Source organism: Pyricularia grisea (genome assembly GCF_004355905.1).
Source record: "Pyricularia grisea strain NI907 chromosome Unknown Pyricularia_grisea_NI907_Scaffold_1, whole genome shotgun sequence".
NCBI classification, from domain to species: domain Eukaryota; kingdom Fungi; phylum Ascomycota; class Sordariomycetes; order Magnaporthales; family Pyriculariaceae; genus Pyricularia; species Pyricularia grisea.
Window position 1 is genome coordinate 8,437,896 of NW_022156716.1, and position 27,810 is coordinate 8,465,705.

Consider the following 27,810-nt stretch of genomic DNA (forward strand, 5'->3'; position numbering starts at 1 on the left):
CGCCTGCGCGGCTTCGGCGATAGAACCCACCAAATCCATGGCCGATGCCCGATCTCCGATCTTTGACTCATCTCAATTGAGGCTTCTTCGTAAGCCACGGGGATTCGCCAGGAATGTCATGACCACGGCAAATCCAGCAAATGCGGTCGATGCAGCAAAGGCGTTATGTATACCCTCGTAGTACACCATTCGCGCTTGAGTTTGAACATCATCGGGGAGTCCCTTGAGTGCAGTGATTGAGTGGCGGATGGCCTCAATTATCTTAGGGAGGAAGGCTTTCTGTAAGCGAATTTCTATCATATGCATGATTATGGCTTGCCAATACTTCAAGACTTACTTCATCTTTGTTCTCAATGTCTCCCAAAACATCTGGGAGTCGTGTGCTCAGTGTCGTCTGCAAGATGGCTGATGTAAGTGCGACACCCCAAACTGACCCCAGAGACCGGATAAGGTAGGTTACGGATGCGGAAACGGCGTGATCTGGTGATTTGTCAGTCAGATGCTTTGAGGAACGAGTATAGGATACAGACATACCTGTATGCTCAAACGTCGCCAATCCAGTGAAAAGCATGGCAGGCATCGCAATGCCCTGACCTAGGTTGGCGGGAAAGATGTAGACAAAGTATTTCCAGTGGTCATCAACAAACTTGAGAGATGTGGTCAAGGCGTTGCCGATCAACATTACAATGGCACCTGCTCGCATCAGTCCAACAAGGCTTCCCCAGCGAGACATTACTATCCCAGTGATGAGTCCACCCAAAGGCAATGCCAGCGACGGGATGACGAGGCGTGCGCCGGCCTTGGTTGCTGAGTCCCCCAGCACGACCTGGCAGAAGAGTGGGAGCATGAAGATGTACTATTTAGGTTCAAGGAATGCTGTCAGTCGTCGAGTTATATGTTTCCAGGTTGACGTGTGAAAGTCGCATACCGCATAGGCCGAAAGCCCAAGGCTAACATTGGCCAACTGGGTGACCGTTGGGAGAAAACCGTGGAGAAGGCGTAGAGGAATGACGGGGATGGCAGTGGTGCGGTGTTGGATTGTGAAAAACAAGGCGAAGAGGAGCGAACTCCCAATGAGTGACCCAACAACCCAGAGACTGGACCAGGGCAGTTCGTTGCCTCCAAGGCTCAGTGCGACTAGCTGCACGGAGATGGCGACAACCAGGACTAAAGCGCCGGAAATGTCGACCTTGGACCATATGGCGCGGAGAGGACTGACACCGCGTTCAGAAGAGACGCTTGACTTTGGGTTCTGGACAACGAACCAGCCGAGAACGAGAGCAGCGACCGAGATGGGAACTTGCGAAAGGAAGCACCAGCGCCACCCGATAATATCGGCGACGGCACCTCCCAGGGACGCCCCAGCTATTGCACCGAAGCCTACAAAGCCGTTTTGTAGTGCTTGGTACATTCCTCGCCGTTGGAAAGGTATCATGTCCGAGTTGATGATTGTTGCTTGGAGGGTCAGTTTTAGACCTAGATTAGAAGATTCAATCGGCCCATCAGTCACTTACCCAGTGTCACCAGCCCACCACCCCCAAATCCAGTCAAGGCACGCATGATATTCAGAAAGACTACATCCGTGGCTAGCCCGCAACCCAAGCAGCCGAGAGCAAACGTAGCACTGCTAACAAAGAAGCAGGGTCGCCTTCCGAAAAGGTCAGAGAAACGACCGTATAGCGGCTGGAATGCGGTGCTGGTGACCAGGTATGACGTTGTCAGCCACGAGGCCGTGTTGGCGGCGTCGAACTCGGAGCTGATGATGGCGTAGGTCGACGCCATGATGGTGCTGTCGAAACCATACAGAAACACGTTTGCCATGATGGCGGCCTCGATCCAGAGGAAGCCCGGTGGTGGTGTCCATGACCCCTTTGCATCAACGTCTGGGTCGTTGCTGGGGGAGAGAAAGGGCGCATCCTCGCTGTCGGCATCTGGCATATGATCACCGTGGCCTTGTAGCGTAGATGCAACTGTTGGTATTGTTTCCGTCGCATTGGCCTCTTCATCTGTTGGCGGAAGCGACTGAATTAGGCCCTGGTCATCGAGGGGTAGTGCCTGAGTTGACATGCTGGGTTGTCGTGTCGGTTCCATCTGGTTCCCGGATAGCACATGTAAACAATGCCTCCAATTTAACTTGTTATCCTGTCAATGATGTCAGATGAAACCTTTCTGACGTGCTTCTCTGGACAAAAAATTCGAGTGTGGGGAACAAAAGCCATATAGCAGCACGTCACAAGGAAATGCGGGGATATATGAGGTCTGTCTGTCCAGTAGGTAGTACGGTCCTCCGAACTCGGAATTCACTTCCATATTACGAGCTGCGTTTCAAATCAACAAGATGGGTCTCATTAATCATTGAAAGCTTTAAACCCTACGGCCATCATGTGCCCAAATCGGCCTGTTGACCATCATCAAATTTACAATTCCGGACGCTGGTAGACCATTGCCCTCTCCGCGTTCCTCTTCCTCCTAGGATTCGCGGGTTGCTTCCAGATAGGTTGGTCAGGAGCATATCCCACCAAGCAGTTCACCGTCTCGGCTCCTTCTCCAGCATCGTTGATCTCACTGCCAACCGGATTCTTCCACTGTCCTGTCAGCTTTATGTAGCCGTCTAGCGCTGCAGTCATGGACTTGCCCAGCTCGAGAGCCTTGGCCGCACGACTGTGGGAATAATAGGTCAAAAGCTGGGTTGCCGTCTTTCGATCGCCAGACTTGATCAGCAACTCGGCGCTTTTCTGCACCCAGTCAATGTCGCTACGGCTTTGGTTCTCGAATCCGGTCAACATGCTAGTAACGACCGGGTGGAACGTTTCGGGAGCGGAACACATATAGTACATGACCCGTTTGAAGATCCTTCCGGCGAACTCGCTTGCCTCCTGCAGCTCAAAATCGGGGTTCAAAAAGCTGCTCGACGCCCCCGTGGTCAGGTAACGGTGCTCGGCAAACTCGGGCGGGATATTGTTGACTCCCAGCCACCAGGGAACAAATGGCGCCGCGACGGACCCAGTGGGTGCTATCCAGATCCGCAACATGTCTCGGTCCACGCCCGCCTTGAGGCTGACCACCTGTCCATACCCGGCCTCGTCGTCCGAGATTCGCACGTCGCGCACCCGCTCCATCAGCTTCTCCTCCGTTAGAGGTTTCATGGCCAGCGTGGCATTCTCCAGCGCCGCTTGAGACATGAACTTGAACCCGCCGTCGCGAGCAGTCTTGTTGTCGCCCCTGTCGCCGTATGCGTTGAAGATGTTGAAGGCCTCGCCACTCTTGGGATCCCACCACCCTTGATCGACGGCAAACGAGACGATGTTGGCCGAGCCCATGTAATCCGAGCTATTGGCAAAGTCGACGGGAAAGTCTTCAATATAGCCAGGGTACAGCACCCGCACGACATCGGTCTTCAACCGTTCGGCAGCCCACAGCTTTTTACCGCCCGCCATCTCCCAAACAACCCAGCCCTCGTCCTTGTCCGCGACCAGGTGCGTGTTGCCACCGTAGGTCGCCTCGCCGTACTGATCCATCAGTTTTCCGATCATCTCCACTCCTTCCCTGGCCGTCTTGGCCCTCTCGAGTACAATCCTGGCCAAGTCGCTATATTGCACGCCGTGCTGGGGAGTCGGCGTCATCTCGACCAGCTCGTCGCGGTTCTGCGCCCAAACATCCCGGACCGCGACGCCGTACTCATTGACACCTCCGTTGGTCAGCGGCGCCGGGAAGCCCTCAAAGTCCGAGTACTCCATCGACAGGTAGCGAAAGGTATGGTTGACCTGCGGGATCTGGAACAGCTCGCCGGGGATGCTAGCCTTGGGGGTGACGCCGACGGTGATGGTGGCGTTGGCTGCGTGGTCGCGCGCCGGGAACAGCTGCAACCAGTGCGACGACACCTCCTCTCCCGTGCCGCCCACCATGACACTTCCGTCGGCCGTCAAGTCCCTGCCAACGTAGAAGGCGTAGCTGCCGGCGGCGGGGCCGGCAAAGGCCACTGTCGTCAGTACAGCTGCTGTGATGAGGACCATTTTGCCGCTGGGGAGCGAATACGGGTTTGAGGGGTTTCGACCCGGTGGCGAAGCAATTGGGACGACAAGGGAAATAAGGTTGTTACACAAGGTGAGAAATTTAAGACGGGACGATTGTTCACGGGAGGCGTGCTCGGAACTAGACCGACGCTGCACTATCTCGGCGTGGTCCCGAAGCGAAAAAGAAACCCCACCAAGCAATTTCCGGTATCGCGCATGACGTCGTGAGATGGCATCACGGCTGCCCACTATTTAATGCCAAGAAATAGATAAAAGTCTCGGGAAGTTGGGTATTTTTTGACAAACTAGGCAATCATGTTTCCGTCAGGCAAGCTGAGGCTCACTTACATGTTTGTCCTTTTGGAACCAGCCAGTCAGTCGACTTATACCTGGTACATAGTACAATGGCGTCCCAGGGCCATCTAAGCAGGGACCTACCTTCTTAATACATGGTCCATCAACTGATCTAGTCTCGACCTGACTCCAAAACGCATAGAGCAGCCTCCGTTTATTCACTGCCAGGTCATTAAAACAGTGTGGTAAGTTCGAAACTTGGGTTGGAATGTGACATTATGCACCCACTTGAATGGACTCCTCTCTGCAGCCGTTATCGCACCTCCGCAAGTTATCGCAGAACAAGGAATGGCAGGTCCTTTCGGAGCTCACTGAGCCTTTGGAGAGTGGCTTGCTTGCTTCAACCTCTGTCTTACCTCCAGGAAGTAGCCATCCCCCTATACTGTCCGCACAGAGTATGGAGGTCTGTTAGTCAAGTAGACTGGTTTATCAATAGGAAAACGCAGAACTGTCCTCTTTGTTTGCCCCTGTTGCTCATAGATGCGACACCGCATCCATCGACTCCGAATTCCTAAGCCCTCGTTGCATCGCAGAACTGCCGAACCAAAGTTTCCACGTTCTCGCTTGGAAGCCAGTGGTCTCGCTCGAGCATTGCCGAATTTCAACCCATCAACTACTCGGCATGTCAAAGGTCAAGCTCTTAGGTTGTGTTTTATTCGCCGGGGTGACCAGGATGGCCATGATGTAAGTTAACATGATCTGCTGGAAATAACTGACCTATCCGTCAATTGGACCATATCCTAGTCGTCGACTCGTCAATACCTCAGACGTTTACAGCTCAGCTTCTTTATCTTTTTACTGTGCTCTTTGCATTACTCGTATTTCAACCCTTTGGTGTTAATCATCCATACCTCACATTTGAGCCACTAACATACATTTGCTTGCATATAATAAGATTCCTGGGTCTTCTGCCGTCTTTTACTGTGGTAACATCCACGACTTTGTTTCAACACCTTTCAATGCGGCTCAGAAATATAATTTCCCTTGGTTTTGCTTGGGCGCTCTCGGCAGCCAACAAAAAAGTACAGACGAGCAATTGGAGACCTGTATAAAGGGCTGTAATAGCAAATTCCGTGCGTTTGCAACCATCTTTCCCGCGGTAACCAAGCATGAATGTGCAGAATTCTGTGACGGAAGGGCCTATTCGGAGCTAAACCTCCCCATCTCCAACAACAGCAATCTGCTCGGGGCGCGAGTGTTCAAAAATAGCAGAGCAGAGGCAAAGTCGCAAAATAAGAGGGTGGGATTTGTCTTGGTACCTGTCGCATCGTCATCAGCTTAAAGCCAAAATGTTATAAGTCCACACGAGCAGAATACAACGTACAAGCTGGTTTCCAACACCTGGCAAGTCAGCGCTTTTCTAGAACTAGTCTCTTAGTGTTTATTTACCCCTTGCTCCTCTTGGCGCTCGTGGCTAGCCCTACAACCCCGTAGTATTCCCAAAACAGCGTCACCGGATCCAGGGCTTGCCGTTAGTGCTTCCACCGCTCGTCATTAAACCATCTTCCCCTTTGATTCTTGCCAGGCAAAAGGACCAATTAATTTCACCACTGACACTAATACTTGCCTGGCGTTATCGTATTGAGCTTTACCCCTCTTAGCTCAGTCTATTCCTGGGTCTAGGTGTTCGTGTGGCGGAATCGTTAGGGAGTTGATGGCGTTTGGATTTGACTCCTTTTCTGGCATTTGTATTGAATGCATATAAATAAGAGATGAAGGATTTGCTGCAGATCGTTTCGCAAGACTTGTCCATCATCCACTCAGAAAGATCTTGCCTTTCACACACTCTTTTGGATCAAACACCTTGTTTTAGTGCACAAACAACAAGTCGACTAAAGCAACCCTGTCACTCGTTTTAAGTTTTGAACAAGTCGTACTATTCTGTCAGAACCTGCAAAATAACACAAAACCCACCATGGTCCGCATCATTCACGCGGGCGTCTTTTTCCTCGCCGGCCTAGTCGCCGCGGGCGTCTCCACCGATGGTGTCTGTGGTCAAAACGGCAACACATGCCAGGGCAGCGTTTTTGGCAACTGCTGTTCTCAATATGGGTATTGTGGCAGCACTGATGCCTTTTGCGGTACGGGCTGCAAATCTTCATGGGGAACCTGCTCCGGTGGCAACGCTGGTGGCAACGCTGGTGGCAACGCCGGTGGACAACCCGTCACCAAGGTCAGCACCGACGGCACGTGCGGTGGAACCAGTGGTCTAACGTGCGCCGGCTCCTCTTTTGGCACATGCTGCTCTCAGTACGGCTATTGCGGCTCCCTGAGCGGCTATTGTGGAACAGGGTGCCAGGCCGGGTTCGGTTCTTGCGACAGCTCTTCCCCATCTTCCAGCGCTGTGAACCCTCCGGCCTCATCCAGCGCTACCCCATCTGCCAGCTCTTCTCCGGCTTCCGGTAAGATCAGTAAAGACGGGACCTGCGGAGGTGCCGGTGGCATGACGTGTGCGGGATCAGCATTCGGTAACTGCTGCAGCAGCAGTGGTTGGTGTGGTAGCACTGCCGACTACTGTGGGACTGGGTGTAATTCGGCTTTTGGAACTTGCACCAACACCCCGGCCTCTTCGTCTCTGCCGTCGACCGCGACTACCTCCGCAACGCCGTCATCAACCGCCAAAATTTCCCCCGATGGATCCTGTGGCGGCGCCAATGGCTATACATGCCCTGGAACTCAGTGCTGGTGAGTAACTATTGTTTACTTTGACTCCTATATCTTCACACTCTCTCCGTGACACAGGTCATCCGTTTCTGAACTAACCCGTTGTTCTCAACCCCAGCGGCAAGAGAGGTTGGTGCGGTAGCCCAAGCTTCGCCTACTGCGGCATGGGATGCCAGCCGGCTTTCGGCACATGCGCCCCCTGCCCGGTCGGCGGCTGCACCAGCGTGACGCAGGGGGGCTCGCCGACTTGCCCTGGCGACGGTGGCAACTGCTTTGTCCAGAATGGCAAGAGGTTCAAGGTCGACTGCAACGGCGCAACCATGGCAGGCAACGCCATACCCCTGGGCAACGGCACCTTTGCCAGCTCGGACGCCAAGACGTTGGCCGGGTGCCTGACCGCGTGCGCCAACACCCCGGGCTGCGTTACCGCGAGTCTGTACACCAGCATGGGCCAGTACAATTGCGCCCTGTACAGCAACATTCCCGCCTACAGCGACAGCTCCTTCGCCACGGGTTGGTTCGCCAACCTTGTACCCGAGACCTGTGACTAAGCGAGGGTTCTGCGAAGTAGCGGGGCACACCCTTTGCCCTTGCGTTCCCTTTTGCTTGGCCGGCATGGCGCGGTTTGACCGGTGTAAAGACAGTGTAAACTAGACCAGCTACTACAAAAAAGCAGAATATTCTCATTCATCAGAAAAGACTTGACTGCAGTGCCACGTCTCCGGGCCCGAGCCCTCCAATTTCCAAATGTCGGCTGGAATCTGGTGGTGTAGCCCCCTTTGCTCAATGAGAAATTTCAGGGGTATTAGGCTTGTGATGCTGCTGGCTATACCGTCCGGCTGAGCCCTTCTGTAAGGCAGCGAAGACGTCTAAGCATGGCATCTAAGCTACGAAATACCGATAGGCTGCTCCAAAAATCATCCACCGAAGTGTGATTTCGAATCGCATGCCCAATGCAATATCTGAATCGTCAATGATGAGAGGATAATCCACCATTTTGCTGCCACTCAAGTCGTCCTCCTCAGTCCCGCTTCGCCATTCAAGCTGGATGCCTGCTGCTGTGGCCCCTACCGCTGTAATTCCACTATACGGGGCTGCTGCACGCCTCAAAATCCGTGCATAAACATCAGAGTTCCATGTAGCTTCATGGCTACAGTATCTCGCACACCTCTCCGCGGTTTTTTGGATGGCTTGCACATCGTCCAGTTCGATCGCAGCGTCCAATTTCTTTTATCCTCCTGCTGTTCAAAGTTAGGATCTGTGATAAATCTGTCATCTGAAGTGCCGAACAACTTGTCTGCTATTTCTTCGGAGCCCGGGGCCGCCTGGACGTTGAGGCATTCGATTGCGATGTAGGTGGGAATGATGCCGACTGCTCGCTCTGGAGAGACTGGTTCGATATCGATGCTGCAACATCTGTGCGCTGACGTTTGGAGGGTGATCCCAATCGCGAGGTTCCCGGCGGTGTCGGCACGTCGACGTCGAAAACCCGCTTCTTCGTGTTGGGAAATGGATTGCTCGATGTCAAGGCCGGTGTCGTCGAGCCAAGCCTGGATGGTGTGCAGCGATGAAATGCGTAGATCTGAAAGGTGAGATTGTCGCTGCATCGCGAATCGAGGTGGGAGATAAGGAAAGTAATCTTGGTACGTTTGTCGGACAAGATTTGAATTGCGGCATGGCGCGAGTAAAGAAGGCCTTTGTTGATGCTGCATTTTACCGTGCCAATTAAGTGCAGTTAAACCGATTACAAGTGCCTTCCTAGAGGCCATGTGGCCCGGACGAAGTTATCAAGGGTTCACGCAATATGTGCTCGGTAACCAAATCCATCTTTGTCTAATACGTGTATCATGATGAAAAAGACATGTCTTATCTTGACTGACTGACATCGCCACTCTCCAGATCCCTGTTCTCTTCGATTTGTATCACCTCGTCTGGGTGGGCGGCATCCTGTCCGGGGTTGGCATCCTCGTAATGCAAGATCTTGAACACCTTGTATAAACCAGCGCCCAACAGCGAACCCAGGAACGGCCCAACCCAATAAATCCAATGATAGCTGGGAAACTCTGCACCAGCCACGGCACAACCAAAACTCCGTACAGGATTCAGGGCTCCACCTGTATAATAGACTCCTGTGGGTAACTGTATTAGCAGGGATTATCAATGGCAGACCGAATTGTCGGGAGAGATCAGCAGCTCGTCTGTCACGTTACGCTGCATGGGCTGGACCAACTCTGGCACGAAGGAACCAACCCGAAAAAACAGTCAAATAGGCTGATGCTCACCTGGGATTAACGCAACAAACGCCGCCAGACCAATGGCAATGGGGGCGATAAAGGTATCCTTGGACTTCTCTGCCGCAACCATAAGGACCACGAAAAGGAGGTACGCCGTGAAAAACATCTCCAAAAACAGGCCCTGCGGGATGCTCACTAATGGAGCAAGCGTTGTATTAACCTGAGAGATACGACCGGGTAGCATGGCCGAAACCACGCCGCCCGCGCACATGGAAGCCACGATTTGGGTAGGGATCAAGACGCAAGTTCGGATCCACGGTAACTGGCCAGCTAGGCTCAAGCCAAAGGCGACCTATTAAGTTGGGACGCGGAGAGGGGGGAAATATTAGCTAGGAGCCTCCATCGGTGTCGGTTGTGCTGCTCTTTTGCTTGTGGTTGCTTTTCTTCCATTTTCGAGACGGTTTATCAAGGGAAACGGGTCGGATCGTGTACTCACAGCCGGATTAAAAAGACCGCCACTGATGCGGTACATTGCCCACACCGTTACCAAAAGAGAAAACCCATATGCCAGGGCAACAAAGATGGTAGTCTGAGCGCTGTCGCCACTGGTGGTATCGGTTTCTGACCCCGTGGAGGATCTGGCCACCATGAAATGGCCTGCGTAACCAAAAAAGAGGAACATGAAGGTGCCCACGAACTCGCCCAGGACAGCAACGAAATGCGGTCGGGCGTTGCTGAAATTGATTTTCCTCCGGCCGCCTCCCACCCCGATACCGTCGGCGGCGTTGTCCTTGCGGTGGATGAAATTGTAAGTTGGTGACATTGTTTCGTCAGTAGGCGAAATGAGTTTTGATCGAACCAGTCCTGGTGGCAGACAACAATGGATGATCGGTTCTGAGCCCACTGCCCTTGAATCGGAGCGCGATTCTATATAATGTACCTTCAAGTCTGTGCTACCAACTTTGGAAGATCGATGGTTCAGATGGTTGCTTTTCTCCCTTGGACCTCTTGGCTCGTCCGTGGCGTAGAACAAAGCTTATGCTTTTTCATGACGCAAATGACACAGTGTGTCGAGCCTTTTGTCTTAATCCTTCCGCAAACTTTGACTGGTCTCACCTTGACGTTGGTGGCTGATCGCGTTTCTCACACAGTCTCGACGTATCGCATGTCTCTCATAGGTCCCTCGCCATACCATTCTGCTCGAGTTCTAAGCGCGCTAAATCTAGCTATATTTGTTGGAATTATACCAAGGCAATAATAAGGGACTTTAATTTTTATCTTTACCAATGAGAATTTCGCTGAAACTATTGCTGACCTTGCACCCTGCTCAAGCTGAGAAAGCTGAATAATAACCGAGGTTCAAGACATTCAAATGGCCAAGGTCGAGACCGTTTCGAACTCAGCTGCCACAGAAAATCTTATGTCGATATATCTACGCTAAATTGCTGGCAGATCCCTGAGTTCGAGCCAATGCACCTTAGCAGGTCAAGCTTCCGTTCATGTGGCTGACAAAATACCCGACTTGTCGAACTCCAAAATTCACCGACTAACACAAAAACCACCAAATACCTAACCGATTCACCATTTTCACGTAGCGCAATTGTTCACAAACAGTTGTAAGTTTGAAACCTGCCATCAACATTTCACTAGGAGGTCTTCAAATTTCTGTCTGTTAACTGCTTCATGTTTTGTTAATTGGCGCAATCTTTTGGGGAACCTGTCTGGCGTCCCCGTGATTTGCCAGCCACTAGCCGCTGTTATTTCTTAACAACTTACTTCTACCCCCATACGAAGTCCCTTAGCCATATAATGTAGGCGGAATGTAATAAAAATGCCAGACCTACCTTAAATGTAGTTTTATAGCGCAGGGACCCAAGATTAATGGATTTTCAATTCCTTACCCTGTGGCTAATTCGGCTTCTTTTGGGCCTACCAAATTTTAACCAACAACAACTCTATTCATCGTTCGAATCTTACCCTAGCGGTGAGCAAACCAGCCGGTGTTAAATGCCCAAGTAAATTGTCAGCTCGGACGACATTTAGCCAACAAACGAAAGAACAGTGCAAAGTAGCCAGTCATAAGAACGACGAGCATATAAGGCGAAATCCTTTAATTTAATTGGTGTAATTTTACATTTTGACTGACGTTATTATACACTATGTATTATACATTATGTTACACCAAAGAAAATAATTTAAATATTAAACTTTACGTAAATATTATTTTTACCAGCTTTTTTCCCGACCTATACCGGTTTAATTATGTCTTTTTGTTCTGTACGCCAATTGACCGCTAAAGCGCGACAATTTTGAGTTTTTATGCATCGTGCACAGGCTCTTTTTGGATTCGGATACATGCATTAAATCCACCGCGAAACACCTTTATTTATGTCGCGTTAAACTCAGAGCTTTAACTTCCGTGCTATGCTTACCCTGGCCGTGACATAATCCTGGCCCACATACTGTGCATCCACGTTATATAAATATACCACTTTTACAAATAATAACGTGTTAAAATTAATTCATTCACGAAAAGTTTATTTTATTTATAAATAATAATCGTCTTACAAACTGTGCAATATTCAATAAGTTATGTGATATTTTATGCCATTAATTTTTATGACTTATTATAAAGTTATAAACAATGTATAATTAATTATAATAATGCGTTATTTGATAAAAGTAGCAGCAAATAAGATTCGAATTGTCGGGCCGCTTTTTCTATGAGTAACAATTGATAACCTGCGGACAAAATTGTTATGTATATACTTTATTAATCCCCTGGCTTTCTTTTCACAGAAAATCTCCCTTCCAGTATCAATTGTATACCTCTTGTTCAATTATCCTTTATTACCTCGGTTGAAAATACTCTGTGCTTAACAAACAAATTAGCTTTATTTCAAGTTTTACTTTTCAATCTTTCAAAATGGTTTCTTTTACCCCGACTTATTTGGCCTTGGGGCTCCTGGCTGTCACCGCCACCGCTAACCCTTCAAGTTTCGTAGTGGTATTCACGCCTCGCCCGATTCTTCTCGACTCTGACCTAGCAGCCGCAAACCAGTGGAAAACTGCTTTTCGCAATGCGATGGGACAAAGTGATTGGGTAGCAACTGGATATACACGGTACCAAGCTGGGCAACGTGATTGGGGAGCAGTGCATTGTGACAGGGCGTCGTGTAACTACGCCAAAGCATCAGGAATGTTGATGGATTGGGGGTATGAAGAATCCCACAAGGGCGCAGATCGAGTTTGGAGTCCTAGACCAGCCGCTTTTGACGCCGCCGCCAATCCCTGACCTGAATAATTAACTGGATACTTGGAGATGGTTATTGCGGCCGCAAGTAATAAATAGCCAAACACTATTTGTCAGTTTTGAACAGTGGCATGCGAAGCTGTTGACTTTAAGGCAATTACTTGTTTAATATATATCCCGATTTTCCATCAACCCGAATAGTATAAAGAACGCGCCCACTTTCTCCCGTACACAAATTTTTCAGCATGGATGCATGGATGATGGACCATGCTGTTGACGTTTGCGCGGGACTTCCGCCTGTAGCCCTAACAGGCGCCGACACACGAAAAACTCTTTAACCTGTCACCCTAAGCACCGTCACTACACGGAACGCCTCTTCTCGCAACACCATGTATAATCGACAGATTTTCTTTATGACGAGTTTCCCACCCATCGGCGGCTCGGCGCGCCACCCGCACAAAGGCGCACAAGACAAGGCCAATTTCGCGATGCGAGCCAGTGTGGCACCAAAAACTTTGCCAGCCGGAAAGATAGGCGTCCTTCCCCGGAAGGCTAAACAATACGGTTTAAAAGAAAGGGAAATTAGGCTGAGAACCATTTGAGGATTTTTCGAATCGATAGGCACCTTTTTACCCCCTCACACTTTTTTGGATTGCCTGCAGCGAGGAGGTAGTGCCGTTAGGGGGGTTGGTCAATTATTTATTTTTATCGCAGGGCTTTATGCTGTGAGATTATTCCTTTCCCGAACCTACGGTCACTCTTAATGGGTTATAAGCGGGTAAACACGCCAGATTCTAACTCACCCGATTTTTAGTTTTCCGACGGATTTTGTTCAGGATTGATGTGGTGATGGTAGCCTATGACTTAAATAAGTGTGAAGGGATCGAGGCCGTTTAGGGCGTATGCAGGGCTGTCCCTGGAAGATTACGTCCTTTTTTTAATTAGTTACGTATTAATATGTTGTAAACATTTATGCATTTATCTACTTTACCTACCCAGTCTAGTATATTAACAAGGGGATAGAACTGGGGTGCACCGATGGATTTTGTAGCAATTTAGCTTTTGTCTGTCAGCTTTATAAATGGCGACGCTGTTTACAAGACTCGCCCGTACCATATACCTGTTCACACTAGTTACCTTAAACCTTGACCTTAATTTAGCGGACCTAGAATCCATTAGAATACCGGTACAATTATGTTTGGTCGGTTATTAGGCCAGCCCCCCTTACCTATCCAGTTGGTAGTGCGAAAGGATCCGCCCTGCACAATTGCAATCTGCATACGCATCCTGCGGGCTTTGCATAACGTCGTTAAACATCTTGTCGAGAATAGTAATTTAAGTCACATATTTATTGCGGTGCCCGCAAGTCTATTGCTGTATATGGTAACCAAGTTCAGCCTGTGGTGGACTTTTTATCGTGGCATTTGCGTGCGGTGCGAGGGGACGAAAGTTGAAAGACGTCAGGGAGGTTGTCAACCCCAGGAAGACTGGCAAGGTCGATGAGGTTGCAGGGCGGCATGGGTTAGATCCGCGGATCTGCAGGAGTTGGGCAACAAGGGTGAAGGCCTTTTGGCCTTTGCTTCCTTGACTACAAACGAGGGGGCTTTTTGATCCAGTCGTCAACAAACCAGCGTTGCTATCCATACGTTTCCCAGACCTCAAAGAATAAATGGGCGGCAGGCCGCCCCCTGCATGGTATCATGGTGTGAGGTATAGTGTCATCCCCATTGTCGTTAATTACGTGTGGCCGGAGACTTTGTCCCGTTCATAATAGGGAGGGTGGTCTCTGCATAGGTGCACCAAACTGAGGATGTAAAATCCCTTCTGCAGTTGATAGCTTGATGTAATTACATTACCCCCTCCTGATTAAGCTCAGTAATGTTCAAGAGATCATCATTCCTATTTACCTTATATTTTGCATGTTAACTTGGGTAGGTGGCAAATTTTTGGAGGCTATTTTATTTCGATCAGATGCTCTCCCTAGTTCCTTTCGACACTTGCATTTGCAAACATAAGCTTCCGTTTCCCCCTTGTTCCTTTAACCTGGAAACCTTTTCTTTTCTCTTATCTTTTGCTACCCTTTAAATTCGTATTTTGTGAGCACCACTAGCGAAGTTTTACAATGTGCGTCAACAAAATCAAAACTCCAAACGTAATTGGTATTTACGGCCCTCCAGGAGCCGGCAAAACGATCCTGCTGTCTCAACTCCGCCAAACGACAGAAATATGGCTTGAGGAGTACGACTATTATGAGGGCTCTGAAGTCATTGATTCTGTTGTGGACGGCGGTCTAGCTGCCTTCAAAAAGCTGCCGCACGCAGATAAACAGCGCCACCGGGCTACGGCTGTCCGACAGATTGACAGGGGTGCCTGCAACAACGGCAAGAGTGCCCTGGTGGCCGGCCACTTCATCCTGCCAAGCGATGACCTTGACGGAGGCTTTCAAGAGGTGTACACTGAAGCCGACCTGGAAACATTTACGCACATCGTCTATCTCAAGGTCCCCGCAGAAGACATTTGCAAGCAACGCGCTGCTGATATGCAGCGGAAGCGAGCATCGTTCCCAGTTGAGGAGGTGAACAGGTGGCAGGATGTCGAGGTTGAGAGGCTATTTCATCTCTGTTTAGACAGAGGTATCGTCTTCGCGACTGTTAGTGGAGGGAAGGAAACAACGGTGCAGCGCGTCGCAGATCTGTGCTCCTTCTGGAATTTGAGCGAGCAGCAAAATTCCGATCTTGCAGTGTGCATGGCCAGTAGGATAATGTTGAATTTTTGCCAATCCGCTTGTGTGCCTTCTCCCTAGTTCACCTAGACCAACAACAAAGACGCCGTCCACTAGCACTGCTGTATAGGGCCACGGAAGAATACGGCCGCTTATAAGTAGTCGTCAGCACAAGGGTGCTTTGTGTAAGCGCTTCGATCCTTGCAGTTTTTAACATCACGTAGCCCGGGCGCAGAACGCTATGTGTGGGTAGTCTCGCTTTTTTTTTTTACTTTCCCAACGGCTGAGAGGCGGGTGGAGGCCGGGAATGGTGGGTCCTCTGAGGTTACATTGGTACGAACGACCGACCATTAGGACAACTTCAAGCATATACCTCCACGGACCCACCGCTCCCAGATCTTCACGCTGCGCCTCTCGAAGGATACGAAAACTAAACCATATCAGCTTCCACTTACTGAATCAAATTGGGTTGGCATTTTGCAAGATTTCACGACGTGTTACTACATGTACTCTGGACTTTGTCAATTACAAAACTTGTTGTTTTGTACCGCGGTTTAGTAGCCCGTACATACATTAAGCATGGTTGTTTTGTTTTAGTGTAGAAAAGCACCAAATCCCAGAGGGCTACTTACTATCTCACTGGGATCCCCTCGAAACCCCATCATCCTGGCCTGTAGCGTTTTCGACGCCAATTTCCTAGGCAAGTGGATTTACGATTGGGTCGCCCACGTCCACTGGACCTGAGGGTCGTGAAATGGTTGGCATCGCTAGCGAGCTCTGGCTGCTTTTTATCCAGATCTCGGGCAAAATTAAACGTACCAGGGAAATCATACCGGATATCCGAACGAGAACAGGGAGATGGTCGGTGATCTTATCGAATCGGGTGAGCGCCTTAACGTCAAGCTGCGCCGCCTCCTCAAGCGTTGTGAAGGCCGTATGTTTAACTATAAAAAAAAAGCCAAGGGCAAGCTTTGCACTAATGCCGGTGCCAGGTTTGTCGACATATTTCTGGGGCGCGACTACGAGCTGGGCAATACGGAAAAGTTCATGTCCTCTGTCCGCATTTGGAACCTCAGGCTCGATGCCAACTGCAAATAGAAGTAATCAAGCTAGCCATGGTGGCAAGCCACACTGATGAACGCTACGAAACCCTATGGGAGGAGCAGAACCAAGTTAGGAGAGCCCAATCCTGCCGCACCTTTGCAACCTACGTGTTCGAGTACGAATCGCAAGGGGAAAGAATATGGCTATAGTTCGCATCTATGCCAAAGCAAGCTTCCCCTATATGAAACACGCAGAGACCTATACTATATTTCCCTTCAAGGCTTGTCAGTCGCTTATTCTGACCCAGACCCGTCGACAGAAACATCCATCATTTTCTAGTACCTCTAGTCCTGGCTGAATCCCGCCGCCGTCTCAAGAAACCAAGGTCAATCTCACTATGAGATGTACGTTGACATCTCAATTGCACCTTGGAACGTAAGTGGCGACGGCCTACGGGGTTGGTTCTCTCTCTCGCTTCGCGTGCCTTTGCTAGTAATGTGAATAGCTAATGCAATTTTCCCATTTTGGACACTATGGTTTCTTCTTGGCCTTTTCTTTTGCAGCGGGAAAGGGGATCTAGAATTGGTGTCAGAGTGGGCCGGACCGTTAATCCCCAAGTCGAGACGCCGTCATTGGTGAGATCGTCAGAGTTTGGCCTGCATGCGCATATGCAATCGCCAATCCCGACCCCGCCTCACCCGCGTTGGTGTTCAATTTGACGAAACATGAATGGCGCTTTTTCTTCATATCCCCTCAAGCCTGGTTGCTTTTTCTATGCGCCAATGCTCCCCAGTCCTAAACTACTGCTGATTTGCAGTTATCGGCGATGGCTTTCCCCGCCCACTAGGAGGACTCGGAAAAAGGGCGGTTCTCGATCGCAGTAATCAAAGGGCGGCACCCTTCTAACACCAGAAAACAGTGGGCTGGAACAAGAGAAACTGTTCAGAAATACATATTGTCCCAGCAACGGGCTCGAATTTGCATAGGTCCTCTTTCTGAGAGCCAAGGTGTGTTACTGAGCTCAAAGGCACCCCCGAAGGCTAACACGTTGGGCGATGGCAAAGATGAAATCAGGCAAAAGATCATCTCCCCTGGCACTTTTAATAACGGCCACCCAACCGGGTGTAAAAAGTGACAGATTTCTTGTTTGGTTAATGGGCGGGTTAATGGCCTGCACTTTAGTGACGTATTTGCAGTGGCTAATATGCACGAGAACAGCAGTGGCTTCCGCATTGCAACCCTCGGATCTAAGGCGTGACCAATCGAATATTAAATTACTTAAAACAAGCGGTCAGTAAAAAGAACCCTGTAACTGTGATCGTATCAAAATAAGCCGGACCATGATCCGATTTCATTCTTTTCATAACCATTTCCTGCATAACATCCCTTCGCCTTTTACGGAGTAGGTTGATGCTCACCGCTAGCTTGTTGGATAGCAGCAGCATTGCTTCTTTTGCGGAGCAGGAAATTTTCTCGGCGCCCCTATAGACTAAATATAACATGTCAATGTTCAGTTTGAGAGAGTTAAACTCATATGATCAATAGGACAAATGCCGGCTATAAATCAGGTATTCCCAAAGTTGAGATCAAAAACATGGTTCATTAATGATCGAACATCCTCTCAAGCACCCATAACATCATCTACTACTTTAAGCTATCACCCCCAGACTACCTTACCACTACTCAGCAACTTGTAAGAACGCGCTATAACCCCCAATAGTTGCACAAAAATAGCCGTTTGTTACTTGCTGACTTTGACAATACAGAAACCGCAGTCAACATGTCTGACTCCAGTGCTTGGCTCAGCGACAGGTCCAAGACTGTCGAGGGTCACAACATGACCTGCGCTCTGTATTTCAACGACAACTTGGTCTGGGGACCGATGTCTTGCCACAACAACACAACTACCATACAGTCAGCCCTCCGCCAGGCCGACAAGCGTATGGAACTGCGACTCGGTACCAAGGATAAAACAGTTGAAGGTCACACCAAGTCTTTCAACATCAAGTACAAGGGCAAGAACATTTTGGAAGACCACTCTTGCCACAACAACCTTGAGGGGCTGGTCGTGGCCATCAACTCCATCTGGATCGCTGCACCCCCTCAGTGAGCCAGACTGGTTGGCTGACGAAGACCATGGCATGCGTCGGAATGAACAAGTTCCATTGTCCAAGTTGATCAAGAACAATATCTAAAACTCAGAACGACTTCACATGTGCTTTTAACAAGACATTTGCGTTTTGTCAGTTTAGACAGCAGCTATAGTGGAGAAACTACGCTCGTTTATTTCCACCATGATGATGATGTATGCACATGGTTTGTGAAAATGTGAAGATTGTCATTGAGCTTCCTTGACGAAACGATCTACGATTTTAAGTTCGGATCTAGGTTCGATGGCGAGGCAGGGCATAGCATCAAACCTGCAGCCAGTGTCCAGCGATCTGTGCAAGGCAAGCCCATCCCATGTCTAGACTCCGGATAACTGGAATCGCCCATGCAGGGAGGGGAACCGTGGTTGTTGGAACAATAGTCACTGTTATCGCACTTGGGCGTGTGGATGCACGCTGACTAGCATATATCACGTGCGATCCGAACTCCTAACTTTTCAGGCACCCACAACTCCAACTAACCCTTTATTTCCTCCTGTAGCCAGATTGCATTTTTACTCTCTTTATTAAGATAAACAAGCCAGATAATTAGATATAGCGAATCGCACTAGTTACATTGTCTCAACCCTGAATCCCTACGCGTAGACAAGGTCTATGAACAGTGGTCGATTTGTGCTGGCTTTCATTTCATGCCCAAGCCCAGCCATTTTGGTAGCGGTTCCAAACACCGCGGCAAAAGTCGAATTCAATCGGGGTGGTACGAGAGTTGTTCATTCTCAACTAACGTTGCGTACCCCACTTCGGGCACCCCCCAACCTCTGGCACCTAAAAATAACAACACCTTTATTTTTACCCCTCGTTGTCTTTTATGAATATCTCGACGAAATTCGCATTTTTAAAGTTAGTTTTGTCAAATTCTTTTTTCTTAGTTTACAATAAAGCGATACACCGAAAACCAGCTTATATGCCCTATTAACGACATTAATAATGGCGAACCAATCGTAAAAACCTCCCGAAAATGGGGTATTCCTAGCAGTACTCTTCAAACCCGACTTAAAGGGGCCCAACCTATGCAACAAGCAAAATCAATTGCCCAAAAGCTTTCCCCGGTGTCACGAAAGCGATCCCAAAGAGACAAGGCTGCAATATAGGGGTGATTCTATTCGAAGATCTAAAGCTAAGTGTAAAGGAAGAAGAAAGGCACGCAGTGCCAATTGTTACGGAGTGGCGTGCCTGGGCGACTGCCAACCGTGACTAGCTCCACCTCACGTGACTAGGTGCCAGGGTTCGTTGTTGTGTATTCACTTAGGCGCGTGCGCGCGATTGGCACTGCGTGCCTTTCTTCTTTCTTTAAACTTAGCTTTAGATCTTCGAATAGAATCGCCCCTATATTGCAGCCTTGTCTCTTTGGGATCGCTTTCGTGACAGAGGGGGTGAACGTGGGTGTGGGGAAACGCGTGTTCGGTGACCGGGGGTGTTCAGGCACTAGGGGTTTTAACTTATATTCTACAGGACATAAGTTTCTTTTGTAGCTAGAAATAATATGAAATACCATTAATTGTGTATACTCCATCTGTCAATTGTTCTACATATTAATCTCCCTGTAACATGTCGGTTAAAGTTAATATTGGTGGTTCCTGATCCGGAAGGGTTTACGAAATCTGGAAGAAACGTATTCCAGCGGCTTGAATCCAAACTGACGAGTGTGACCACCAAACGCCCCTCACGTGACCTTCTTATCCCCAATTCCTTCTGGAACCCCGTGGCAATGCCCCGCATCTCCGGCTGCACCCGAGCAGCCTATAGGGGACGATTCCTAGTCACCAGCCCCGCCAGTATTCCAAGCTTGCTTTTTATTGCACGGACGTCGCGTCCTGTTTACTGTAGTGTTTGTGCTGGCTGGCTGTCAAACTCCCAAGCAAGCACGCGCTATCGGGTCAAATGGGTGAAATCGTTCATTGGGGCGCAGCTTAGCCAGCCGCAAAGGAAAAAAAAACGGTCCGTGCATCGGAGGTGGTGCGAGCGCGCCACAACGGCTTGGTGAGGCGTATGGCTGTGCTACTGGGCGAATAACCGAAAATTTTGTTATTCCTCCTCCCTTACCTCGTTCCAATTTCCCCGACCCTACATCTCCGCAATACATTTATTCCAGCTCAAAATGCATCGACGCGCAACTTTCCGAGCCGCGCTGGCGCCTGTTATGTCAACGTTCACCGGCTGAAGATTGATGCACGACATGCAAAAGATAGCCAGTCTTGCCATGGTCGACAGCAAGGGCTCGGTCATTACTCGCGAAATCGAGGTTACGGTGGGAGAGCCTAACGAAGCATTTGTAATGCTTGACAAAAGTGAAGGGTTTTCCATCAAACGTGCAATTAACGAACAAATCGGGCTCTCTTTAACTGCAGATTCAGAAAAGGTCCCTTTAATCTTTTACCACAATGGTTGTCATTTTGCCCATCGTGGGTTTATCCATCCCCAATTTCCAATGTCTATACCAAGACTGACATGTGTTTCCAACAAGAATCTGTGCCTTATCCACGCCTTATACTAGATCAGGATCTTCCGCGCCAAACTTCAACGAATGCAAGTCCTGCGACATTGTGGACTTGGGGCGCCACACATTGCATTACGTTAAACGGGACGGAAGACTGTGAGTCTCCCCCACAAAAATTTGCAAATGGATAATATACAATGCTTAACCTTTCAAATAGATGACTTCTGGGAATCGGCTAGAGAGAGTTATGAGCGGCTCAAAGGTGCAGGCGAACTGCTGAAAGACAAATAAGATGTACGGGCCGTCCGATAACATGTGCTGTACTTTGCTCTGTTTTTTTATTTGTATTTTCTTTTACCTTATCTTTGCTGGTGATGTATTGCCAGCCACATTTTAACCAAGGCCAGTTTGTTATTTTAACCTACCTGTTAAATGGGCTGCCAAATAACCAACACCGTTCGCGAGCAGGCGTCGCGGCTTGATGTTGGTCCCAACCTTGCAACAGATTGTCTTCCACCTGCCACATTTAAATGAGTTGCTTGGCACCCCCGGGCTCCTCTTTTAACGCAGCGCTATATTTGACGTGCGATGGCAGCAGCCTGACGGCGACATGGAGACCACTTTTCCCGGCAGCATTTCTGTATAACGTACTCATGTTATGTTGGACGTTTGTTGTTGGGACTAGGTCGCGTCGATAACTCACCCTGCATGGTATTAACGCCGTGAAAATGCCAAGGCCAGGCAGAACAGGTTTGTGGCCAATGAATAAGCGCCAAGAACGCAGCTTCTAGCAAATGGTTGCCCCGAGACCTTTTGTCTTCCGGGTTGTATGGTGACGAACATGAGCACCTAAAGGAGGTGGTGTAGATATGCAACACTACACCACGACCATACCCGCATGAAGGTGGGAAAAGCCAATGATTTGTAGAAATATGTGACAGCGATGCTCTTGGTAACTCACAACCAGCATTTTATTGGTCTGTTATAAACCTCGCCGACCCAACATGAGGGGCCACTAAAATGGCCTCGCGTAGGAACATTTTATCCCATCTGGATAAACCTCCCAGTATAGTGACAACTTTGCCATTTCCCACCCTAAGCAACGATATATATAAAATCCTTGCAGTCAGCCTCATTTTCCTACTGTGCGATGAAAAAGGAAGGTCTTCCAACAGCATACATTGCTGTTTTCATGTCAGGATTTTTAACTGTATAACTTTCCCAGTTTGTTATTATCGTCTTCGCCCACATTGCCTCACTTCGGGTATGGCGTCAACATCGGTAATATTACAATTTCTCACCGCCAGGCAAGTTAAACGTTTATACAAGGCGTATATTATGAATGCCTCTCCAACACAACCAGAAATGCTGGAATCCGCCGCTGCATCGCCTCTTAACAACAAGTATTACGGCGAAGAAAACATTTTTCGGCTTGCGGCGATTCTCGCATCAAGGATGATCAAAAATCACGCATTCCAATACGGCAACAAGCGCGCTGCGCTGTATTCTGCCGACATGTTTCTTAAAATCAACGGGTACCAGCTTTAGAAGAAGCCGATGGCTCCTAATGACGAGGAGCTCAATCAAACGCTGGCTAATGCTCACGTAGCCGTCGCGACTAATGTCTGGACCGAAGAGGAGCTCGGAGAGTACTACGAAAGCATCGCTCAACCTTTAAAGCACAGAGGGAAAACCGTTAAAAAGTTCAGGGATGAGGCTGAGAAAGCCTAGTTGTGGCAGCGGTTAAGTGTGGTGATTTTCCATGTAGCCATTGACGATTATCTCAACATAAAGTTTTCTTTGCCAAGGAGAAAGGGGTAACGTGGTTTATCAGGACCCGGGCCATATTAGGACCCGGGCCACTTTTTCGGTCGGTCCAACTCCCAACTTCAATTGCAACGCCAGCATTATTTATTTTACCTCAATACAATCGGAAATAGATATATCAGACATTTCTGCATCCTCCTGACACATGCGCGCATTATGTCCTGTATTGCCGCAATTGCCACACCGTCGTTTAGTCACCGGTCGCGCACTCTTCCCCTCCCCATTTGTATCTTCTTCCTCCTGTACCGGACTATCCGCATTCTTTAACTGTAACAAATTTTGAACCTCCTGTATAATAAATGACCCTCCTTCGCGAATACGTGTTTTTTTGGCCCTCCGTCGCTTACTAAGCGCTTCGTTGGCCTTCCGAAGGCTGCGGACCTCTGCTGATAAAAGCGTAACTTGGTGCGCCATTCCGTCCATACCTTTTGCCAATCGCTTTACTGCTTCAAAAATTGGAGTGGGAGAGCTGCTTTAATGACGATTAATTCGAGATTTAACAAGCGTTAATTAACAAATAGCTTCTGTCGGGTTATGGGGCGTTTGAGAAACCCAAGACTCGGTGGTGGGAAAAGTAGGCTCTTTGGGTGAAGGCGTCCGTAATTTAACATCCAGTTTAAATATAACCGTTTCCGGGTTATGGGGAATAACCCCGGCTCCTCGAAAACCCCCAGCCATATTTTCTTTTGTTATAGACTTTTTATAGGCCGCTGCAAAAGCCAAAAAGAAGTCGACTTTGCCGATATTAGTGATGTGGGCCCGGATAAAATCGTTGATTTCTTAACCGTACGCCCGCTTCAGCACACTAAACACTCCGACGTCAAGCGGTTAGGTAAAGTGAGATGAATGAGCAGGCAGGCAAAGCGGAATAATATTGTGATCTTTGCAATAACTTTCGAATTCTGGCGATTGGTGGCTAGCATGCCCATCGAGTACCAACATCCGATATGCGCTTTTTGTCCGCGATTTTGTATGATGATCGAAATGCCGAACCCAATCCAGGCCTGTTTCGTTGTTTGTCCATCCGTTGGGGGTAGTTTTAATGCGCCAAGTTGCGGGAAGACCGCCTTCTGTATACCAATTCGCGAGATGGTGGACGCCTTTAACGATGAGATATGGGGGCACGTCGTAGCCGTCGCCACTAATACAACAAACTGCAGTCGCCCATTCTCGATTGCCGGGTTGTATTTTTTTGCTTTTTCCGCGTCTTTCGGACCCGGTTACGACCATATGGCCGCAAATCTGGCCCATTATAAAGCCCGTTTCGTCGAAATTGTAGGTGTCGCAATCTTGGATGCCGTATTTGGCCTTCATATTGGCCACTAATCGAAACCACGCGTTTAACGCGTCAGGATCTTCGCACAAAGCCCTTTGGAAATCGTAAACGCGAGAAAAACGCGTCTTTAACTCTATACGTCGTTGGACGAAACGATTCACCCAGCGAGTCCCGACCTGTCGCGCGTTCCGCGCAGCGAGGATTTGGTCGGCCATTGCGGCCACGTCAGCGATCTGGGGCGGAAATCCTCGGGAATCCAGGTCCAATATATATTGGACAATCACCTCCTCTTCGCTTCCCGTCAATTTTTGCGAGCTGGGCCGACGGTCGGCCAAAGAAGTAACGCCTTTCATTCTGGTATAAAGGGTTGATTTGGGCACATTGTAAATAAGTGCAACCTTCCTAATACTTGCTTTTTTATTTGATTAAAGTTCATTTAGCGCAAGAATAATTTGCGCTTCACGATTTAATGATTCCATGGTTAATGGTGGAAAAAACGCGTCTTGCGATGGAAATATGGTGCTGGGCCAAAAAGTGTCCAGGGTACTATCCTGTCCAGGGTACTGTACATCCACGTTAATGGTTAGGATATTTTTCTGTTGGGCGGCTGTTGCAACTGAGCCCTCGTCGAGGACGACCCGAACGGTTTGAAGTAAATTTGATTCCGAATATTGCTCCATCCTGTGAACGGTTTTAAAATAAGCCTAACGGCGACGTTGTAGAGTTAAAATTGATTGAAACATTTAGCAACATGTTCGTAATTTCGAAACGAGGGTGTGGGTGGACCGGGTATCCGTGAAGGGGGGTGACCATTAAGGGGCGGGTCGACTTAATAATAAATAAAATTCTTATATATAATTTAAGCCCCGTTTAAATCTCATTTGTATTTTTCCCTTGTCAAAACAAAAACAACAAATATCAGAATTCGCAACAGCAGCATTTCCACATATCAACTATATAAAAATCGGCAGTTATAATCAACCACCATGTTGAGCAGCATTAGCCATTTAAAATGCATTTGCTGTCATGGCCAGGCATACATTGGAGAACCTCTGTGCATTAGGCGCTATTAGCGAAAACTTCAAAGTGAAGAGAAGAGAAGAATTGCAATCAACGACGTGCTGAAGAGACGCGTTTAAATCAGGGGTTAGTGGACCCCTGGCTCAGCGTGGTTGTGCTTACCAGCGGCGTGGCTGGTAGGTCGAGTGGTGATTCCGAAGTTAGATTCGGGGGCTTAATCCTCACAGTAAACTACCACTCCAAGGTAAATACAAGGTAAATTAATTTAGTAATTGGATTTAAAAAGTTTTTGGGTAAGTTATTTATTATTTGTTATTTGCTTTATTTATTTTTATTCTATTTGCTGTATGGTTTTTATTGCATTACTGGGTTTAACTGTTTTATATATTACACCTCTCCACTCCGTTTCCAGTAAAACAACCGAGTAAAATAGCTTAAAGTAAGAATAAAGTGAAACAAAGAAGCAATGTCAATCGCCATATTCAATTATTCCTGTCTACCTCCTAAAAATAACAAAGGAAACTATTTGCAGTCTGTTTTCGAACAAAAAGGGGTTCGCGCGGCCCCTGAATGCCTTGCTTGTAAGGCATCCATGGGCACGCACGCGTTACTTCATGTCGGGATGTCCCTTCAAGTGTAAAAGTTATTATTATTTCAACAATTTGCGAAAGTCCAAACAAACTTCGAGGCCAAAGATATCCTTTTGGCTGAAACTCAGCAACAGTTTAGCTTATCAGAAGCCAAATTAGAAGTAATACGGCCAGCGAAAAGGAAAAGGTGGTTCCTGTCACGGCCAGGCATACGTTGGAGAACCTTCTAAGGGTGGGTCTGGGGGCGTGATCCCTCACACCTAACACTAATTCGACTAACAATAACTCGTTACATAATATTGCAGCCCTCTTCTCGCTGTTCACGGTGCTCATGTGTAAACTCGCCTGGCGGTCCATAATATCCGTCGCCCCATTGCCCGCCTCCGTGATTTCCGTATTCGGCGGGTCCATCACCAACATGATATCCGTGCCTGTTATAATATTGACGATCGGTTTGATCTTGCTGATGATCAGGGCCTAGAGAATATCCCGTGGGCATCCCGCGGATGTTGCCGTTGTTTTCATGAACCCGTACCATCCTATTAGGCCCTCCAGGATAACTGGGGCCATAGTTAAAATCGCCTTCCGAGCCCTTTTTAATTGAAATTGAGCCCTCTCTTTCGCCTTTGTCGTTGTAAAACTGTTTGTTAGTCCACCCGCCACCGGCGGTTACAGTGGTCGAAAAAAAGAACAAAGCAAAAGGGAGGATGATGTTGTTGCATTTCATTTTAAAAGTTTTTAATTTTAAAAAGGAGATTTTCCAAGCTTAATTGTAATTCTGAATATAAAAAATAAAACAACGAAATAAAAACCCTTAAAGTAATTGGGAGCTGCGAAGATTTTATCACCCGGGACCATAATAAGAACCTTTCCTATGTATGCTTATAAATTAGCCAACCCCTTATTGTATATGGTTTCTATTCATCCCATCCGCGAGTAAGCTTGCATAAATATATAAGCTATTTTTTTTATTCGTCCTGTCCACGAGTAAGTTTGTATAAATAAAAAGGTATGTTTTTTACTCGTCCCGTCCGCGAGTAAGCTTGCATAATTAAAAAAAACATAATTATATATATTAGTACGTAATTCATTCACTTACCTCGATTTTAAATTAGTAACGGAGTGCCCGAACTGGTTTAAAGTTTTATATTATTGTAATGCGATGAAGCAAATTATTTTAAACTATATTACTAACCACGCGGGAGTTAATGGTTAAGGGAATGAGAAAAGTGGCGGCGTAAGGGATGTAATTTAAGGATTTGAAATTAACACCCCCGCATTCTGGCTACCCGAATCTCCATACCGCGTTGTTAACGCGATAGACGCATTCGCACCTTTCAATCCCAATTTTATATTTGAAACCATGCTTTTTTCTTTAATTAATATATTTGCATCCATAAAACGTCGTTCCGAAAAAGATATTTTCCAAACTATCGCCGAAGTGGAGCAGGGGTCGATTATCCGCGTAGCAGCCCGAAAATGGGGTGTTCCCAAAACTACTGTGACGATCAAGTTCGGGTAACCTGTTCTTTACACGATCATCTGGTCTTCCAGGAAGGTAACACTGTCCGACATGGGGAGCCCATCTGGCGCTTGACGGTTTCGGAAGACGGGTAATTCTGGCTACTGCCGGAGCGGCGAGAGTGAGATTATAGGATATTCAAGGGGGCGAAGAGATTGGCAGTTTCCTCCATATACATTGGGGTGACATTTTATGATTGAGACACCACCCTCCTAGCTGTGGCTTTGGTGGGATCCAGGAGTTACGGTGTTGAGCCAAGGGTTGGCGGTTCTACAGAGAGAGCCTTCGCCTTCAGCCCAGCCATCGACGCAAATCGTATTGCTGCAACCCACAACAACGGCGATTTGATTCTATACGACACCAGCATAGGATCTGCCATTAGCAAAGTACCATTTGCAAACGAGCTCGTTTTGTCATCTTCACCCGACGGTAGAATCGGGGCCGGGGCCGATACGAAGGGCAACCTTACCGTCTACGACTTTGAGACACTGAGGCCACTTTATAACGTTGGGCCCCACATCTCCGACCCCCCTAAGTCCGGCCCCCTTGAAAAATGTAATAACGAAATACCCCTTTTATAAACCGATTTAAATGTAAAACTATCAACGCACAATAACACAATCATTGTCAGGCTCTACCGGTTCGCTAACCTCTTCTACATCGTTCCAATCTTCTAAACAATCCCT

General features: G+C 48.2%; 10 protein-coding genes across 10 annotated transcripts; 5 read left to right on the forward strand and 5 right to left on the reverse strand.

The window, feature by feature from the left end:
* Positions 1–72: 72 nt before the first annotated feature.
* Positions 73–4,013, reverse strand: PgNI_02577 (uncharacterized protein; the record flags this gene model as incomplete). Its single annotated transcript, XM_031122639.1, has 6 exons — positions 73–261; positions 338–480; positions 535–856; positions 929–1,455; positions 1,515–2,068; positions 2,422–4,013. 6 exons carry the CDS (start codon positions 4,011–4,013, stop codon positions 73–75), a joined length of 3,327 nt encoding a protein of 1,108 aa, XP_030988397.1.
* A 2,167-nt stretch (positions 4,014–6,180) lies between these two features.
* On the forward strand, positions 6,181–7,582 carry PgNI_02578 (uncharacterized protein; the record flags this gene model as incomplete). The annotated part of the gene is made up of 2 exons (XM_031122640.1): positions 6,181–7,052; positions 7,150–7,582. Coding segments are annotated over 2 exons (1,305 nt in total), but the record flags the coding sequence as incomplete, so codon positions are not given.
* A 555-nt stretch (positions 7,583–8,137) lies between these two features.
* Positions 8,138–10,088, reverse strand: PgNI_02579 (uncharacterized protein; the record flags this gene model as incomplete). The annotated part of the gene is made up of 4 exons (XM_031122641.1): positions 8,138–8,613; positions 8,912–9,145; positions 9,314–9,617; positions 9,762–10,088. The coding sequence occupies 4 exons, from the start codon at positions 10,086–10,088 to the stop codon at positions 8,138–8,140; spliced, it is 1,341 nt and encodes a 446-aa protein (XP_030988389.1).
* A 2,764-nt stretch (positions 10,089–12,852) lies between these two features.
* Positions 12,853–13,213, reverse strand: PgNI_02580 (uncharacterized protein; the record flags this gene model as incomplete). The annotated part of the gene is made up of 2 exons (XM_031122642.1): positions 12,853–13,070; positions 13,162–13,213. Coding segments are annotated over 2 exons (270 nt in total), but the record flags the coding sequence as incomplete, so codon positions are not given.
* Positions 13,214–14,640: 1,427 nt separating this feature from the next.
* On the forward strand, positions 14,641–15,398 carry PgNI_02581 (uncharacterized protein; the record flags this gene model as incomplete). Its single annotated transcript, XM_031122643.1, has 2 exons — positions 14,641–15,271; positions 15,358–15,398. The coding sequence occupies 2 exons, from the start codon at positions 14,641–14,643 to the stop codon at positions 15,396–15,398; spliced, it is 672 nt and encodes a 223-aa protein (XP_030987770.1).
* Positions 15,399–16,098: 700 nt separating this feature from the next.
* Positions 16,099–16,338, forward strand: PgNI_02582 (uncharacterized protein; the record flags this gene model as incomplete). Its single annotated transcript, XM_031122644.1, has 2 exons — positions 16,099–16,174; positions 16,199–16,338. 2 exons carry the CDS (start codon positions 16,099–16,101, stop codon positions 16,336–16,338), a joined length of 216 nt encoding a protein of 71 aa, XP_030987771.1.
* Positions 16,339–18,064: 1,726 nt separating this feature from the next.
* PgNI_02583 (uncharacterized protein) lies at positions 18,065–18,394 on the forward strand (the record flags this gene model as incomplete). Its single annotated transcript, XM_031122645.1, has 1 exon — positions 18,065–18,394. The coding sequence occupies one exon, from the start codon at positions 18,065–18,067 to the stop codon at positions 18,392–18,394; it is 330 nt and encodes a 109-aa protein (XP_030987772.1).
* A 2,122-nt stretch (positions 18,395–20,516) lies between these two features.
* On the reverse strand, positions 20,517–20,678 carry PgNI_02584 (uncharacterized protein; the record flags this gene model as incomplete). Its single annotated transcript, XM_031122646.1, has 1 exon — positions 20,517–20,678. The coding sequence occupies one exon, from the start codon at positions 20,676–20,678 to the stop codon at positions 20,517–20,519; it is 162 nt and encodes a 53-aa protein (XP_030987773.1).
* Positions 20,679–22,254: 1,576 nt separating this feature from the next.
* PgNI_02585 (uncharacterized protein) lies at positions 22,255–22,511 on the forward strand (the record flags this gene model as incomplete). Its single annotated transcript, XM_031122647.1, has 2 exons — positions 22,255–22,424; positions 22,499–22,511. The coding sequence occupies 2 exons, from the start codon at positions 22,255–22,257 to the stop codon at positions 22,509–22,511; spliced, it is 183 nt and encodes a 60-aa protein (XP_030987774.1).
* A 3,380-nt stretch (positions 22,512–25,891) lies between these two features.
* On the reverse strand, positions 25,892–26,329 carry PgNI_02586 (uncharacterized protein; the record flags this gene model as incomplete). Its single annotated transcript, XM_031122648.1, has 1 exon — positions 25,892–26,329. The coding sequence occupies one exon, from the start codon at positions 26,327–26,329 to the stop codon at positions 25,892–25,894; it is 438 nt and encodes a 145-aa protein (XP_030987775.1).
* Between the last annotated feature and the right edge of the window lie 1,481 nt (positions 26,330–27,810).